The sequence below is a fragment of the Macrobrachium nipponense genome, chromosome 9 (assembly GCF_015104395.2).
Source record: "Macrobrachium nipponense isolate FS-2020 chromosome 9, ASM1510439v2, whole genome shotgun sequence".
Lineage (NCBI taxonomy): Eukaryota > Metazoa > Arthropoda > Malacostraca > Decapoda > Palaemonidae > Macrobrachium > Macrobrachium nipponense.
The window spans coordinates 56,154,049-56,172,953 of record NC_061110.1 but is presented as its reverse complement, the minus strand read 5'-3'; the positions used below and the strand labels follow the sequence as shown (position 1 = coordinate 56,172,953).

Below are 18,905 nucleotides of genomic sequence, written 5' to 3'. Positions count from 1 at the left end.
TTTTCATATATAAAACTATGTAACAGCTAATATAAAACGGTGCAAAAATCATGTCAAAGTGACAAAATAATTTCCGAGATGTGTCGCTGATGCTTTTTAGTGCGAGAAGAAAGAAATTCGTGCTTGCGCGCCTGGATAGCGATTGTAAACAAACCAACAGTTTGATATGTGAACTCCCAGCATCCCTCAAGGTGCGTGATTCAAAAGTTTTCGCCAAGTAGGAGTATAACTATTTTTCCTCTAATTTAAAAAAAAAAATTTTGCGTTGACGTTTCGTAAGTCAATTTGCCACCCAACAGACAGTTTTTGTTGACGTTTAATACGTCCAATTGGCGTTTAGGGGTTAATACTAATACAGTGGTACCTCGAGATACGAAATTAATCCGTTCCGAGACGGCCTTCGTATTATGAGTTTTTCGTAACTTGGAACACATTTTACATGTAAAATGGCTAATCCGTTCCAAGCCCTCCAAAAACACCCCAGTAAATTATATTTCCAGGCCTAAAACACATGTTCTAGGGTTACGACGGAAGAAATATGACTCCAAAAAGGCAAAATACTGTACATACTTGAGTAATATTCAACTGCATGTAATGTTCAACCCCATTTTTACTGCATATATTAGGACTTTAGCATATGTCCCTTAGCAATAAGCCTAGCCTATGTTAGCGGTTGCTACTGTAGCCTAGTCTACGATTCTGACATCTAAACCTAAGAGCTAAAAGCTTAGAATATGCCAATAAAAGGTATAAATAATCAGTATGTACTCATTTCAAATAATTATTAATTAATCATCAACAATAATACACAAACAAACAAAAAACACACCTTCCGATCGATTGTTTACATCCAGCTCTTACCTGTCATAGAGTATCGAACGAGCGCCAAGCAATCATTTTTCATAGCACACAGTAAGCCATAAATTGTCATTAGTATCTCTCTTCAACTAATGAAACCACCAAAAAGTATAATAACCATTCATTTCTATTCTTTATTCTATCTTTACCTAATGTTTTCTTTATTAAATGTATTGCATGAATAAGTTTTTCAATTTACAGCAACCTTTTACCAATAGAATACTTAAAGCACAAGGGGTAGATGCTGACCATTAGGAGAGCAGGACCTTATGGGGTGACTAGCATCAGGAACCAATGGGAGAGCGGGAGGATGGTGGCGAGTTTATTCAGTTGGCGGCGCGGGAGTTTTAAAATTGTTCTCGGTGGTCCGGGCGAATCTCGGGACTTTACAGCAACAACCTTTCGTATCTTGAAAACTTTTCGTATGTAGAGCAGTAAAATTTTTCGCATTGGCTTTCGTAACTTGGATTTTTCGTAAGTTGAGCCTTTCGTATCTCGAGGTACTACTGTATTTGAAAATTAGTAAATCATTTATTTATCGTACAAAAAACATACATCTCTGTAATAGAGAGAGAGAATTATTATTGTTATGTGATATCATTTCATCTTTTTAAACTTACTAATACGTATAGTATTATCAATATTAATGCATATTTTAAATTTAGTAAATAATTTTTGTATCACATATGTATTTAGTCATGAAAATAACATCAAAATACACTAATTACTGATTACTTATCGTCGGAAAAACCTGCGAATAGGCGAATTTCCTGCAAATAATGGATAGATATGGTCCAGAGAGAAATCTGCAAATCCGTGAGTCTGCGAATACTGGGGGCCCACTGTATCCCTTTCTCTCATTTTTTTATTTTTCTTTAATATTCTGACTGGTTCATTCTATCTTTCCAGAAAACCAAGCATGAAACCTTCTAGAAAACCAAGCATCAATCTTAAGTCAGAAGCTCTTCCTTTGATTTTGTTTCAATGCCTCAAAACACCCTCTTCCCTTTTCAAATTCCACACCTAAACAACTGGCCTTCTAAACAACATACAACTATTCACTTTAAGCCTTCCGTTTCTCTCTACATTATTTCATAACAGCAAATTCTACTCTCCCTCTGTCATCCGTTTCTGTTCCACAGTTTCCAATATCTTTGTCTCTAGAGATCTGTAATTAAAACTGCTTACTATGATTAGGTTCTGAGCCTGGTCATATTATATTATAAAATTCTTAAATAACATCACTAGAACTTTATGCTATACTAATCAGCATATTCCCCTTTTCTTTTTAATCTTAATAAAGATAACAAGACAAATAAAATACCTGTAGGTATGAAGAATGTATTTCCAGCTTCTAGTTCTATTCGTGCACATCTATCTACAGTGTCGCCGAAGAATATATCACTCTGTTTACCCGACAACACCCACTGTTCATACAGTTGGAAATTACGTTCCGTTGGCGGTATCAACCAAAATATCTGAGGAAAATTTTTATTAAATTACTTCATTAAATATTTAAAAAGTCACAACACACTTAATACTAATTGTAAAACTTCAGCTTATGTAAGAGACTGCAGTTAAAATCCTGCTTACAATTTCTAGCTACAGCATTCCAGATGCAATTATTTTACAAATCTGCAGTGGAATTTAAAAATAACCAATTAAGTACAGTCCAACCTCTTAAATCCGAAAACCTTCGGACACCAGGCCACTGCCATACCACAGAAAATCCCGGAATATAGAATACATCCATAAAAAAATTAAGCCCTTAGGTAATTCCTCCCACAAATAGCCTAGTTTCTGACTTAGCCCACTACGAGCTACGTTTTGACACTGCTTTTAATAATTTTATTACTCACATATTTTAACTTCATCATTTTATAACGTTATACTATATAACTTTCTTCAAATTAGTGTACTTTAACACATTTAGCCTACATTCCCGAGTTAGCCTACCCAATTGTAAGTCTAACTACAGTATTAAACTTCTCAAAATCTGCACATTATTATCAAGGACTTTCATATCAGAAATTTCATAGCTTCATAATTATCGCTATTAGTTTCTAAGCTTATTTTTTATTGTAGAGGCTAAAGAGATGAAAAAAATAATAAACTAATTTCAGCAATAAATGTGCATTTGACTGTCGCCGTCAAAACGTAAACAAAGCACACCAGCACCATCTATTGAGGAAAATGAACAATAAACTATTCACAAATGAAATAAAGAATTTCTAGTAGGGATAAAGATTCATGCTTGCACTTCTTGTCTCTAGCATCATATAATCTCATGAGTGGCATATCGAATAAGTAAATACAGTTACATAAAAGAAATTATCAAAACTGTATCTCATGCACATACAGAGTAAGGAATTTGTGCTTGACAAATGTCTCATTGTTTTGATTAAAAGTTAAAAGGTTTGGCTTGGTTGAGCCTTCTCGAGTGGAATATTTAAAAAAATATATTTATTCTTTCAAGGTTAATATCAAAAACATATTTGACTTCGTATATTTACATTACTAACAACTATTTTCATATAAACAAAGGATATATGGCATAATTTTTGCTGCCTGAAGTTGTAAAGAATAAGTGGCCCGTCCCTGGTGACGGCAGATTTAAAATAAAGTCGAACCATGGGAGTTTCCAGACCATAGAACGCCGGTTTTAAGAGGTTCAACTGTATATTTTTAAAATACAACATAAATACATTTACTTACTTTCCTTCCCCTGAGTATATGATACCACACAGAAGTTCCACCGAAGTCAATATGGAAGTCTGTATAACAACCCCCAACTGACATTAGACAATATTTTTGTACCTTTGGGTACATCATATCTTCTAATACATTTGTTGCCTCTGTTTGAGCTTCTTTTAAATGTCGTGGCCAAACTCTTTCTACCCAATCAATCTGACGAACCTATGATGAATATTTTAAAAATTCCATGTAGAATCGTATTTACATAGAGAAACATTATGCACCAAAACGACTATCAACATTAACAGTAGAAAAGATATCAATACTTACTACAGTTGGAGCCTGAACTAACTGTTCGAGTTTTGTGTGTGAAAATTCTAATGATATCACATTTAAAAGCTTATCTTTGTCTTGGCTTTCAAAATATCGCTGCCAGTCTTTCATTGTCATTTCTACATTTTTTTGCGTATTTACATCCATTACATCTAACATTCTCCGGGACCCTGCAAAGAAAAAACTAATTGTCATAAAACCTATAAAAATTTGATGACCAATTATGTTCAGACAGATAGGCAAGCACTTGAAACAGTAATGCATACAGAAATTCTTAATACATACTGCATCATTAGCAGCATAGTACTTGGTTACAACCTGTTTTTCATAACTTCAAATTACACATTCAGCTAATGCTATAATTCACAGCAACTATTCACTCTCAGCCAATGAAAGATTATAGGTATTACAGTAACCCAGTGATTCTCGACCTGTGCACCATGGTGCCCTTCTGTGCCAAGACTATCCATCAAGGGCATCGCGAAACTTTCATGGATGTCTGTTATGTAAAGAACACATTCCCTATAAAAGATAAAACGAGTAGTACATGTAAGCCTCCCATTTGTACCACAGCTATAATTAATTTACAGTACCCGTGCATTTGGTATCCAGCCCCGTCCATTATGATGCTCCTGATTGCCTAGTATGAGCAGTCACATGACGATATCTTCCAAGCATTCAAGAGGGTTCACATCTCCACTTTGACATCTCCTGACTAAAAATGTCTTTTGAAACTTCTAACTTTCATCACACCTCAGTTTTACCCTAAGAAATAGCTTCGCAATTTCATCACCAAACATAGTCAAGCCCATGATTAAAGGATTACAATGATATATGAATTGTGTATATATTAGTAAATTAAACAAGGAATTTTTAACATAAAATATATTCTTTCATTCCTTACATAACATCGGAGTGCATTCATCACTTATAATCTTGTTGTTCATACATTCAGTTGCCAAATCAAATTTTCAAATGTTGCTAGGCTCGCCCCTAAAACTCACTAGAATGTCACTAAACAAAATGATCTCTCCCTCCCCTTCCCATCTTTTTTTCCCCCCTCTCTATATAATAGACAACTACAGCCAATAATAATCACGTAAAATTAAATATCAAGTACTCTATCTCAATATGTTAATATACTAACTTTTTTTACATGTTTGAAATTCACTGTACTAGTATAGAGATGTGATACTGTAAAATGCAGGGTGAACAATTCTTATTTTTCGAAGAAAGCATTTCAACATATATGGTGTTATGGAGGAGTTATGAAGTTCCATTTGACGTGTGTGTGTGTGAGAGAGAGAGAGAGAGAGAGAGAGAGAGAGTAATTGGTAGTTGGATGGTTAACGACTGTATGGGCTGTTGGTGCTGGGTTGTCTGCTGGTGCTGGTAGAGATCTGAGTTCTGTTTTTTGAGTGAGGTTTTCAGTCAGTCTTTAATAAGAACTGGTGAGGTTTATTAGTGACAGCAGCGGTCTTTGAGGGCATTGGGAGTTCGTTGAGCTTTGTGTGTTTTTGTTTGTTATTGTGACTGTTAGGTTAGTGTTGTTTGATTAGAGTTGTTGTGCCTGTGCTGTTGTGATTTTTGTGTTTGTGCAGTGGTCTTTTGTTGTGTTTTATTGTGATATGTGAGGTTGTGTTTCTTGGTTGGTTGCTGTGTTGTTTGGTGGTTATGTTCTTTGGTTGTTGTTGTGCAGTGGTCTTTTGTTGTGTTTTGTTGTGATATGTGAGGTTGTGTTTCCTAGTTGGTTGCTGTGTTGTTTGGTTGTTGTGTTTTTGAGTTGTTTTGTGGTTGTGTAGTTATGGTCCTTGGTGGTTGTTGTTGTTGTTGTGTCCTCAACCAGCGGACAGCACAGGATAGCCCTGGAATATCTGGAGTTGGTAAGTACGTGTGTGTTGTTTTTGTTTTTGTTTTGTTTTTGTATAGGTGTAGGGCAATTGTCTTGCGTGTATTTTGTTGTGTAAAGAAGAAAGTGTGACTGGGGTGGGTTGGGTAGCAGGAGTGATTAGGTTAATGTGGGGAGGGTTTTGCAACTTGTTTTTCCTAGCTTGTGATCCCGCCACAGTGTGTGTGTGTGTGTGTATTCATATCAGGAACTGAATGTGATGGTAATGTATAATTGCCTATTCTAGAGACATTTTCATTTGTATGTTGCAAGCATATTGCTATTGGTTCATATTGTTTTAACAATCTTTGAATTTCTACTATTTGTAATCGTGTTTTCAAACCATTTACGTTCCAATGAATATAAGAGTTGAATGTTATTGTGGAGGAAGGCCTCTGTCAAGCAAAACATTATTTTTGCTTACTTTTGTGTCTGCATATTCATGTAAAGCTGCAGGTTTCTTAATATTTGACTTTATGCTAAGTCTCTTGGTAATTGCTCTTTGGGACTTTTGTTTTTGTTTTATTTTTTACAATAAATGTTCTATGCCTCTAGCACTAGACGAGCAAATTTTAATAGGATGGTCTACACACATGCAATCTTTAGTGTTTTTCTAGATCTTCCTGTCGGTTTTTTCTTTTGAATTTGATAAAATTATTAATCATATTAGTGAGGCTGCTTGTAGATGGAAGTGTCATTGTATTTAACTGAACAATGAAACATTCATTACATCCACATAATTTGTCATGAGTGGATAAGGTATTTACATTTTGAGTGATTGGGTGAGTCTTGTTTTACCGAGACTGGGAGAGGAGTCTATTTCAACAGAGGCGGCTTGTTGATGAATACTGCTATTTGGTTGGGGTTGAGGATGAGTTAAGGATTTTCCTCTTTGTCCTATTATGGGTGATGGAGTTATATGAATAATGTTATTTTCTGAGAACTCGTTTCTTTGTGAGGTGGTTAATGTTTCAGCTTCTACATCAATGCTATCTATATTACTTTTCAGCAGATGGGAGTCATCTTTGTTGTCAAGTTTTTTTTTTTTTTTTTTTTTTTTTTCGGAATGGTCCCATTCCCAGGGTCTCGCCTTTTTTCCCTTACTCTCTGATCTGGTAGGGAATCATCAGAAATGTCTGCATTGGAAGGTACTGTCTCTATACATGATGTATTGCCATTATGATCATCTAAAGGTGGCTCACACTAGGCCTTTTTTTCTCCAGCCGTGAGCCGTTGCTGCCGAAAATGGAAAACCGGGAGCTTTTAGCTCGAGATCTTTGCTTCCCATCTCGACGGGAAGCAGCGAGCCACAAACCGCAAGCAACCGCATAGTGTAAACAAACAAGATGGCTGCTGCTGATAGGACGTACTCTCAGACCTTTGGCTTCTCTTCTCCTGAGCCACTCTCGAACCCACAAACGTTTTTTGTTACTCATGTATTCATGTAAGATTCTGAGAAAACACATCATTGCAGCACATCTTGCAACCGTCTGACAATTTCTGGGCGCCATGATGATATCAGCTGATCAATTTTGTTTACTTTTTCCTACTGGTCCTCGAAACCATGAGGTCCTAGTGTGACGATACAACACTTTTGCTCACGACCAACGGCTGGATGCTGGCCAAAACCGCAAGCAAGAAATAACTAGTGTGATACCTGCATAAGGATGATAGAGCAGCATATTTGTTTGTTGTTGTTATTTCGGGTATTAAACTTCTGTTTTCTAAACAAGCATCAGATATTTGGGGAACCTAATTTCTTGATATATTTTTATATGATGGAATTTCTGCTTGGGTCAAGTATCCCTCTAACTTTTAATTCAAGCTTAGCCTCTCTTGCTGCCATTCCAGTTCTACTCATCAGTAGTTTTAATTCTGTATTGTACATATAGAATGGGCATTCTTTTGACTTTGCATAATGAGCAAGTCCACAATTAGCACATTTAGTATTTGAGCAATTCCATTCTGTTCTATGTTCTTCTGAACCACACACTGCACATCTTTCTTTATTTTGGCATTTCTTGAATGTGTGACCAAATTTACAACATTTTTTGCATTGCATTGGTTTCGGTACGTGAGGACGTACTTCGCTATTTTGACCAAGTATTTTAATCTTTGCTGGTAAATTTTGGCCTGTAAATTTGATTTTTGCTATTTTGATGGAAACTTCCTTGTTTCTTTTGCTTGGAATTTGATATAACTTCAGGTCATAAATGTTATCATATCTTAATTTGAGTGACTCTAATATGATATTCTTTTCTGGCAATTCCTCTTCATTTTCAATTGTCATCCCCGTGAATTTCTTTTAGGTTCTGAAATGTTTCTGACTAGGCTTTTGTTGTAGCTTCAATCAGCCATTCATTAAATTTCAGTGCTCTGAAACTCTTTCTCTTATTAGGTGTGAGCTTAATAATTTGTTCTCTAAAACATAGGATGAAATTTACCTCTCTGCTTTGAGAACAAGAAATCTGGACCAATTATCTGTTCCAAAAATATGGTCAAAATGAATTAATGTTGGGTCGGGTTTGTACATTTTTCTTTTCTTATTATTTCTTATTAATGGTGCCATCGTTGTTATGGTAGGCTTATTTTCTCTTGGGTGAATCCAGTAGCCAAGTCTAATTCCACGCTGGGGTCATCAACATTAGGGCCTAATTATAATGAATGCATAAACATGAAAGTGTAGTTTTTAGCCAGGTAGTCCTCCACCCACCATGGAGCCCAACAAGGGAGGGGTGTGGAATGCCAAGTTCATAGGCCACCCCTAGAGGCTACTTCCTGGTTATACACCTGATCCCCAGCATTCAAGGCGTCGTCAGTCCGTCGAGATCCGACCCAGTACTGGGGACCAAGTTTGACATAAGACTTTCCCCTCGCTCGCAAACGTCAGGTACTCGAATTTTACGGGTGAGGAGGAATGCCGACCATCCCCACCCTCCATCACATTACAGGAGTTGTCAGTCATCATCATCCATTGGTGGGGTCTAATCAGGAGAAGGTTAGCCCATAAATTAACACTGAGGTGAGCCAGATACGAAAACGCCTTGCCTCCGGACTGCAAGAAACTGGCAAGAGAGGAAGCACTTACCAAGATAGCTGTCAGAAGCTATCTTGGAAATGACTGTAGACCAGAAGTCCAGCCAAGAAACCATCTGTAACACAAGAAGCTGCTGTAGACTCCAACGCTGAGGCATCCTGTGGAGACAAGGATGGAGCCACTGACCTCACCTGCTCAAAAGTCAATTCTGGCTTCAGACAAATGACATCCAGGTTAAGATGACGTGACATCAAAATAGCAGAGTTCGTAGCATAGTACTTCCTATACCTCGTGAGAGGCGGGGGTAACAGCTTGGCAGAGCCCCTAGAGTAAAGCAAACTGTCCAGATCTGAAACAGAGGCGTTAACCTTATGCAAGACCAACTGGACATGCCCTGACAAGGGAAGTTGAAAAGATGACTTGGGATCCTGCGTAGCTCCCAGCAAGGCTTCCAAGCAGGAAGGAGTGTAAGACGCACACGTCTCCTCCCTCCTCCTGCTACGGCAACGGAGACCGATGACTATAAAATAACTTCCACTGCTAGAGTCTAGGCCACGCACGGCATTCTGTGTAGGGATTCGTTATTGTACAAACGTTAGAGTGACACCTACTGCCTAGTGACGTGGGTTGGTAGCAGCCGAAGCCAAAAAACGAGAACACAGAAAACCTGTAGTTCCAGGGCACACATGTCGAAGAGGCCGAGATGGAGCAGCAGTCATAACAACAGCACACACACACACAATAAAACATAAGCGAAATAGACAATGAACAGGGTAAAGGTCGAGAGAGATCAACCACAACTCTTGTCCAGGCGGTTAAGAAATGACTGACGCAGCGGCGTGGTCTTTGACCACTCTTCATCCAATATACGCATGCATTGCCAGATCTCACAAGATTCCTTGCTTTCATCTGCTATTTAACTGGATCCAGCTGGGCACTAGAAATTATCCTATTGTTAAGACTGAAGGTTTGTTCGAGTATGAACAAGAACGGTCTTTGTTTACTGGGTTGGTTCCATGCTTTCCCAATGATGGGGTAGTCACCTAACCAAAATCAATAGAGTGCTACTGCGAACTTCAAATTCTAAGTGCGGCAGTGTAGTGAAACTATACCTGTGAAATCACTTGGTAAGTTGCATACATAAAAACTTATTTTCATCTGTATATTCCAACGGCTTACTAAACAAATTAATTGCCCTTCTGACTTCATCAATAAAAATACTTGCTCACTATGCATGTCTCTAAATAACCTCCATCTGAAATACTAATTAACGTTGTTTAATATTTCTAGTCAGTATATACAATAATTTCTGGTTTATGTATGTTTTCACTTACCATTTGCATAAGAAAAGTGTGGCATCATTACTGAGAGCAAAATGACTGGTCTTTCATAATTTGCTACGCCATCAGGATAAAAAAAAAAAAAAGAGGGGAGGGACCTGTAAAATGCTCCATGGAATATACCTTAAATGATACAATTTGTCAAGGCAGATTTACCTGAAGAATTACTTCTTACCTACACACAGACGAACGTCATTTATAGTAAATTCGGAACTTGGTACCGTGATGCCTAACTGCGATTTATCCTTGAAGAGAAGAGGCCAATTGAACCCATGTTTCTGTACATGCTTCAAGTTGTATTCTGAAATGGCAAATTCCAATTATGTATTAGAAAGTGTTACAGGAAACAATGAACAACCTAATTTAACTGTTGTATAACCAATCAATAGAGCTATGCAACTACTGATCTGAGCGTTCCTTACAACTTACCTGTTGCTGTCATGTCTTTGACAAAACATGAATCAAATTTATCAGACTTGATCTTTTGCTCCAAATCAAATGTCTGATGACCCTCAATTTCTTCATCTCCCAATGCCCAGTCATCACTATAGAGTTTACGTTCCTTACGTTCACGCTAGGAGAAAAAAAATCAATCAGTAAAATGACATTTCAAAACAAATATTTTGTTAAAAGGCACCAAAATAACATTTGTTTATAAGGCAGAACAAAGAATTTCAACAATGACAATGCTATACAAAAATAGTAAAATTCCATACATGATATCAATGCCAACCTAAAAAATTTTCTGGCACTAATACATTAATGCCAAATGATTTAAAGCCATAACTCTTAAGGGGGCTGCATTTATAATGCAGCACATTTTAATGATGCTCAAAAGTGTCATCAATGAAATTATCAGATATCAAACCAAGGAAAATAAATAAATTTCTTTTGTCTGCCCAGGGATGGTGCATTCAACGAAGAGAGCATTTATCAAACTGAGTTCAAAGGATGAAAATATATTCTTTATAAAAAACAAGGACAAAATTATATTCTTAAAGTCAAAGGGGAAAATCTTTCATAAAACTAATATACCAAATTGTATACAAAAATTGTTAAACACTAGACAGGATTATTTTCAAGGTTTGACATGCTGAAAAAATATAATTATTTCCTAATATGCATCCTCTGATAGCAACAGATGGGAATGGCCATGGAAAGTGATAGACTGGTAGAACAGCTAACTGTGAACACAACCATCGGATCTTGATAACATTTCAAGTGGTATCTAGGTACTTGAATGACTCCACTCCATTAACCCTCTTACGCCAGAGCGGTAAATAAAAAATTGTCTCCCGTGTGCCGGAGGGGTTTCGAAGTTGAGCGCGGAAGCGGAAAAAATATTTTTTTCAAAAAATCACAGCGTGCTTAGTTTTCAAGATTAAGAGTTCATTTTTGGCTCCTATTTTTGTCATTGCCTGAAGTTTAGTATGCAACCATCAGAAATGTAAAAAATGATCATTATCATATATAAATAATGCGATATATGATAGGGCAAAAACGAAATTTCATATATAATTGTATTCAAATCGCGCTGTGCGCAAAACGGTTAAAGGTGACAAGTTACTTTTTTTTTCGTTGTAATGTACACTAAATTGCGATCATTTTGGTATATACCACATTGTAAAAAGATAAAAGCAACACAGGGAAAATATTATCACAAAATAATGCATGAATTCGTAACGCGCGGACATAAACAAATATTTTTTTCAAAAATTCACCATAAATATAAATATTGTCCTAGAGACTTCCAATTTCTTTCAAAATGAAGACAAATGATTGAATATTACTATACTGTAAGAGTATTAGCTTACAATTTCAGTTTTCGACCATATCTGACGAGTTAAAGTTGACCGAATGTCGAATTTTTATATATATATATTTTTTATATGCAATTATTTCGGAAATAAGAAAAGCTACAACCTTCAAATATTTTTAGTTTTATTCTGCATGAAATTGCGCACATTTTCATATATAAAACTCTATGAAATGCCTAATATGAAACGGAGCAAATATTCCGAGAATGGGACGTACGTATTTCGGAGATTTGTGGCGGAGAATCCGCATGCGGAGGGAAGGAAAGATTTTTTTTTAAATTCACCATAAATCTAAATATTTTGCTAGAGACTTCGAATGTTTCAAGATGAAGATAAATGACTGAATATTACTATACTGTAAGAGTTTTAGCTTACAATTGCGTTTTTCGACCATTTCGGTAGTCAAAGTTGACCGAACGTGGTTTTTCTTCTATTTATCGTGATTTATATGCAAATATTTCAAAAATGAGAAAAGCTACAACCTCCAATTATTTTTTGTTGTATTCTACATGAAATTGCGCACATTTTAATATATAAAACTTTATGTAACGGCTAATTTAAAATGGTGCAAACATTACCACAATCGCACGTATGATTTTTTCAGAAGAGTTACCGGCGCGGACGTAAAGAAAATGTTATTTTTTTCATAAATTCACCATAAATCAAAATATTGTGCTAGAGACTTCCAATTTGTTGCAAAATGAAGGTAAATGCTTGAATATTACTAAAATATAAGCGTTTTAGCTTACAATTGCGTTTTTTGACCATTTCGGTAGTCAAAGTTGACCGAAGGTTGAAATTTTGGCAATTATCGTTATTTATATGAAAATATCTCAAAACTGATAAAAGCTACAACCATGGGTTGTTTTTAGTTGTATTGTGCATGAAATTGCACACATTTCCATATATAAAACTTTATATAACGGCTAATTTTAAAATGGTGCAAACATTACCACAATCGCATGTATGATTTTTTTTCGGAAGAGTTACCGCGCAGACGTAAGGAAAAAGTTTTTTCATAAATTCACCATAAATCGAAATATTGTGCTAGAGACTTCCAAATAGTAGCAAAATTAAAGTAATGATTGAATATTGCTAGAATATAGGCGTTTTTGCTTACAATTGTGTTTTTCTACCATTTCGGTAGTCAAAGTTGACCGAAGGTTGAAATTTTGGCAATTATCGTTATTTATAGGAAAATATCTCAAAACTGATAAAAGCTACAATCATGAGTATTTTATTGTTGTATTCTACATAAAAATGCGCACATTTTCATATATAATACTTCATGTAACGGCTAATTTACAATGGTACATTACGTCAATGTGACAAAATAATTTCCGAGATGTGTCACAGATACTTTTTAGTGTGGCAAGAAAGAAATTCGCGCTTGCGCGCCTGCGTAACGATTGTAAACAAAACAACACCTTGATCCGTGAACTCCCAGCATCCCCCAAGGCGCGTGATTCAAAAGTTTTAGGCTGGTAGGCCTATAAGTATTTTTCCGCGAATTTTAAAAAAAACTTTTGTAAGTCGACGTAAAATACGTCCCAGTCGGCACACGGGAGACAAAAAATGTCAACGTAAAATACGTCCAGTCGGCGTAAGAGGGTCAACCAAACCATTTTTAACAAAATCACTAACTTTTTGACAAGATAATTAATTAACCCTTAAACGCTGAGCCGGTACGTATTTCCGAAAGTGTCTCCCGGATGCCGGCGGTGTTCGCGAGTGGACGCTGAAGCGGAAAAAAAAGTTTTCTTCAAAAAATCACAGCACGCTTAATTTTTAAGATTAAGAGTTAATTTTTGGCTCCTTTTTTTGTCATTGCCTGAAGTTTAGTATGCAATGATCAGAAATGAAAAAAAATATATATAAATATTGGAATATATGACAGCACGAAAAAAAAATTTCATATACAGTGGTCCCCCCGTATTCGCGGGGGATGCGTACCAGACCCCCCCCCCCGTGAATAGTTAGAACCTGCGAATGTTTGGAACCCCTATAAAAATGCTAAAAACAGCCTATTTTGTTAGTTATAACTCAAGAAAAACCCACTAAAAATTTTCATACATGGTTTTTTTAATAGTTTTATCACAAAAAGTGCATTTTATGATGAAATTCATCAAAAAAACCAGGAATTTGTGGATATTTACCATAGAAAAATACCGCGAATGCGCGAATTTTCCGCGAATAATGCAGGGAAACGTTCCCGAGAGAAATCCGCGAATGTGAGTGTCCGCGAATCTGGAGAACGCGAATACGGGGGGTCCACTGTATAATTGTATACAAATCGCGCTGTGAGCAAAGCAGTTAAAGCTAACAAGTTAATTATTTTTTCATTGTATTGCACACTAAATTGCAATGATTTGGTATATAACAAATTGTAAAATGATCAAAGCAACACAGAGAAAATATCACAATATGATGCATGAATTCGTAATGTGCGGACGTAAAAAAAAGCAGTTTTCAAAAATTCACCATAAATGAAAATATTGTGCTAGACTTCCCGTTTGTTGCAAAATGAAGGTAATTGATTGAATATTACTAGACTGTAAGTGTTGTAGCTTACAATTGCAGTTTTCAACTATTTCGGTCGAGTTAAAGTTGACCAAAGGTAGACGAATATTTTCTATTTATCGTTTATACGAAAATATTTCAAAAGCTACAACCATGAGTTTTTTTTATTGTATTCTACATGAAATTGCGCACATTTTCGTATATAAAACTTTATGTAAAGGCTAATCTGAAATGGTGCAAACATTACGACAATCGGCCAAAAAAATTTCAGATTTTTTCGGAAGAGTTAACGTGCGGACGTAAGAAAAACTTTTTTTTTTTTCATAAACTCACCATAAATAGAAATATGGTGCTAGAGACCTCCAATTTGTTGTAAAATAAAGGTAAATGATTGAGTATTACTAGAATGTAATAGTTTTAGCTTATAATTGCGTTTTTTGACCATTTTGGTCGAGTCAAAATTGACCGAAGGTTGAAATTTTGCCACTTATCATTATTTATATGAAAATATTTCAAAACTGATAAAAGCTACAACCATGGGTTGTTTTTCGTTGTATTCTACATAAAATTGCACACATTTTCATATATAAAACTTTATGTAACGGCAAATTTAAAATGATGCAAACATTACCACAATCGGACGAACAAATTTATTTTTTTTTTCGGAAGTTACCGCGTGGACGTAAGGTAAATGTTCTTTTTTTATATATTTTTACCATAAATCAAAATATTGTGCTAGAGACTTCTAATTTGTTGCAAAATAAAAGCAAATGACTGAATATTACTAGAATATAAGAGTTTTAGCTTACAATTGCGTTTTTCGACCATTTTGGTAGAGTCAAAATTGACTGAAGGTTGACATTTTGGCACTTATCGTTTATATAAAAATATTTCAAAACTGATAAAAGCTACAACCATGAGTTTTTTTTGTTGTATTCTACATCAAATTGTGCACATTTTCATATATAATACTCTATGTAACGCCTAATATAAAATGGTACAAAAATTATGTCAAAGTGACAAAATAATTTCAGAGATGTGTCACTGATGCTTTATAGTGCGAGAAGAAAGAAATTCGCGCTTGTGCGCCTGGGTAACGATTGTAAACAAAACAACAGCTTGATCCGTGAGTTCCCAGCATCCCCCAAGGCGAGTGATTCAAAAGTTTTTGCCTAGTAGGCCTAAACTATTTTTCAGCAAATTTAAAAAAAAAAATAAAATTTTCGTCGACGTACTATACGGCGGTTCGGCACCCGACAGACAATTTTCGTCGACGTTTGATATGTCAAATCGGCATTAAAGGGTTAACTACCAACAGTAGAGGGGAAAGCCCACTCACTCGGCAGTTTGCATTCCACTTTGCCTTTTAAAAAGTTCAGGTATAAAAATCATGGGTAGTCAAAGTGGGCCATAAATGTAAAGACCTTCAGGTTTGTATGTTAGGAAAAATACAAATTAACTTTAAAAAGTCTGCTGTTTGTTCCTACATAAATAACCATCAGTCTTTACACAGGAGACTTACCCATTAGAAAGTGGAGTAAATCTGTGAACCAACTGGTTGGTTCCACCTACCCAAGAATACCTCCCATGTCTGAAAACTAGGGATGGATAGAACCCCCCCCCCCCTTCTCCCACAGAGCTGGAGAGTATTTGACACTGAGAACGATCCGGTGTCAGGATGTAGCTGGTGCTGTATGCGAGTTAAGATCGGGGATTTATTCTCCTTGACTTTTCCTGCTTTAGAAGGGTATTATGTTCCCCAGGTTTGGTGAATTGAGAGAGAGAGAGAGAGAGAGAGAGAGAGAGAGAGAGAGAGAGAGAGAGAGAGAGAGAGAGAGAGAGAGAGAGAGAGAGAGAGAGAGAGAGACTCAGGTCGCTGGCTGCCATATTGAGACTGGCAACTGAATCCCTGTGTCAACTGTAGGTGCGTGACCTTGTGATGACAACTGAATCCCTGGGTCAACCGTAGGCGCGTGACCTTGTAATGACTAAAGTGTCACACTTTTTAATTTGTTCTTTTAGTTTTTTTGTGTGCATACTCTTCTGCTTACAGTATATGTTAATTTCGTACTCCATTTTATCCTAAGATAGTTAACTCGTTTACTGAAACTATAATGCCTTGATGAAGAAATAAGTGAATTTGAGGGAAGTGAAGCTACTATTGAAAATTCATTATGGTATTCAGCACCTTATTTGACCTATTAAATTCTCGAAAACCAAATGCCAAAGGATTTAAAAGCCCAATTCAGAAAAATAATGCAAGTGATATTAAAGATTTTCTAATAAAAGCAGAAACATATATCAGAATCAAATAGAAAATCTGGTTTCATATGCTTTATTGCATACGAAGTCTTCACATTCTGTACGAAACCTGTATTGCATCAGGTTGTGGGCCTTTACAAATTTTAATGAGCTACAAATTCAGTGAGGATCATATTCAACTATTCTTTGGTCAAGTAAGAAGTATGGGAGGCCATAATGATAATCCAACAGCGAAACAATTCTCTGCTGCTTACAAAAGCCTACTTGTACATAATGACTTAATGGATACCATTCGTGGCAACTGCTTGCCATTAGTCTCTCTGCCCATATTAACTGCTTTAAGCAGCACAAAAGATCAGGTTGCAGTAAGTTCAAGAAGCATATTCAGATGACAAGGAAGATGATTATGATTGTATTCCAAACCATTACCACTTGTCACAATGTTCAGATAAAATAGAAGCTTATATTGCAGGATTTGTTAAGTTGAAAAAGTCTCTTAGTGTTAGGTCTGCATTGATGCATTAACATTAACAGGCGCTAATGTTAGTCACACCCGCATCAAATTAAAAACCAAAAGAAAATGGATGTATCCATCAAATGATGTTATTGATATATGCAATACATGTGAAAAAAAATATGAGGGAAATGTTGTACTGCAACAAAACACTGGGGAGAGTTAACTTCCATAAATTAGTTAGTTCAGTATTGGCATTTTACAGAGGCAAAACAATATTTTCAGAGTTCGATTATCACACGTATGATACACAACCATTGGAAAATCATTTGCACTTATTGATTAAAGCAGTAACTGAAAAATTTTTGCAAGTGAGATAGATATAATTATGCTGATAAGCAGATTACTGCTCAACTTCAATCGCAGGTTGCAGGAAAGAGTTGCCAGGTATATACTAAGCTAATTCATTTTAGCAGTCCATAATTCCTAATATAGTAGGCGATAACAAACAGTAAGGACTAAGGAATTAGCAGAGATAAAAGAGAATAGCTTTAAATTTGGTCCAGTAATAGGCTATGTACATAACATAATGAAAAAGTTTGTATTACATCTCTGAGTAATAAAGTAAGGTATTATGTATGATGAAATAATTAACTTAGTTCTTTAAAAGAATGGTAAAATGTCTATCACTTTTCGCCTCCATTATGCCATGAAAAGACGCATTATGAAAATAAAAGATGGGAAAAATAACTGAAGCATTTCTATTAATCCTTATGGTTTGGTCTCTCCATTCCTGGGCGTGGCTGCCACGCGGTAAACTGGCTTCGCTTTACTGAACGGTCTGACCCTTGCAGGGTGTCTCCTAACCATTATTCCTCCAAGGTAGTTACTCACTGACTGTAATAAAAACATTATGATTATTGCAGTTACCCATTCAAATATTGGTATTTGTGTTTTCTTTAATCATTATATTAATAGAAAATCTATTTCTTTTGTTTACAAGTTGAAGTAGTGATGTGAAAGAAGGTTCAGATATCTTCCCTAGTGAAGTTCATCAACCATGGATAAGTAAGTCTTTCACTTATTAAAGCATTGTTTTTTTTTATCTATAATGATTCGGAGAAAAATAATTAAGAGAAATACACGGCATAATATTGAACTATCAGATTAGTACCAGGTAAAAGTTAATGTCACAATTTTTGGACACGACACAATTTCTTTCGTGTTCCAGAGATTCCACTGCTTTTCCTATAGTTAAATTTTATGGTCAGGAAATGTCGATGAAGAAAGTGACTGTGTATCTTCAGAAAGTGATGATGGTGAAAGTGGCCATCTTTCAGTGAATGATGACATCTCATTCAGTGACACTATGAAGAACAGCGGTCTTCCAGTCTGAATTCCACATCCAAAAGGGGAAATATTGATGCAGACTACCTTCAAAAGAAGAATTTTTCTTCATGAACTTGGACTGGCCTTACTCCAACCACTATATTATCCTCAAGGGTATCTTTGCCTAGGACACCAAATACCAGGCAAGTTGCTGAAATGGCAAGACCAACTATAAATACAGACTATGCTTAATCTCAGAAACGAGCTGTAAAGCGACAGCGTTGTTATATGTGCAAACCTGACAAGTAATAATTTGTTCCATCTGCCAAAAAACTACATGTAATCAGCATGGAGTTGTAATATTCAAATGCAA

General features: G+C 35.9%; 1 protein-coding gene across 4 annotated transcripts in view; it reads right to left on the bottom strand.

The window, feature by feature from the left end:
- LOC135218315 (lysine-specific demethylase 2A-like) overlaps positions 1 to 18,905 on the bottom strand; it is a 198,793-nt gene that overhangs the window by 132,217 nt on the left and 47,671 nt on the right. For all 4 annotated transcript variants that reach the window (XM_064254539.1, XM_064254541.1, XM_064254540.1 and 1 more), the window contains 5 exons: positions 10,580 to 10,724; positions 10,326 to 10,451; positions 3,883 to 4,055; positions 3,574 to 3,774; positions 2,183 to 2,336 (listed from right to left, as the gene is read on the bottom strand). In XM_064254539.1, the coding sequence (XP_064110609.1) occupies positions 2,183 to 2,336; positions 3,574 to 3,774; positions 3,883 to 4,055; positions 10,326 to 10,451; positions 10,580 to 10,724 (799 nt within the window). The remainder of the gene's footprint in view (positions 1 to 2,182; positions 2,337 to 3,573; positions 3,775 to 3,882; positions 4,056 to 10,325; positions 10,452 to 10,579; positions 10,725 to 18,905) is intronic.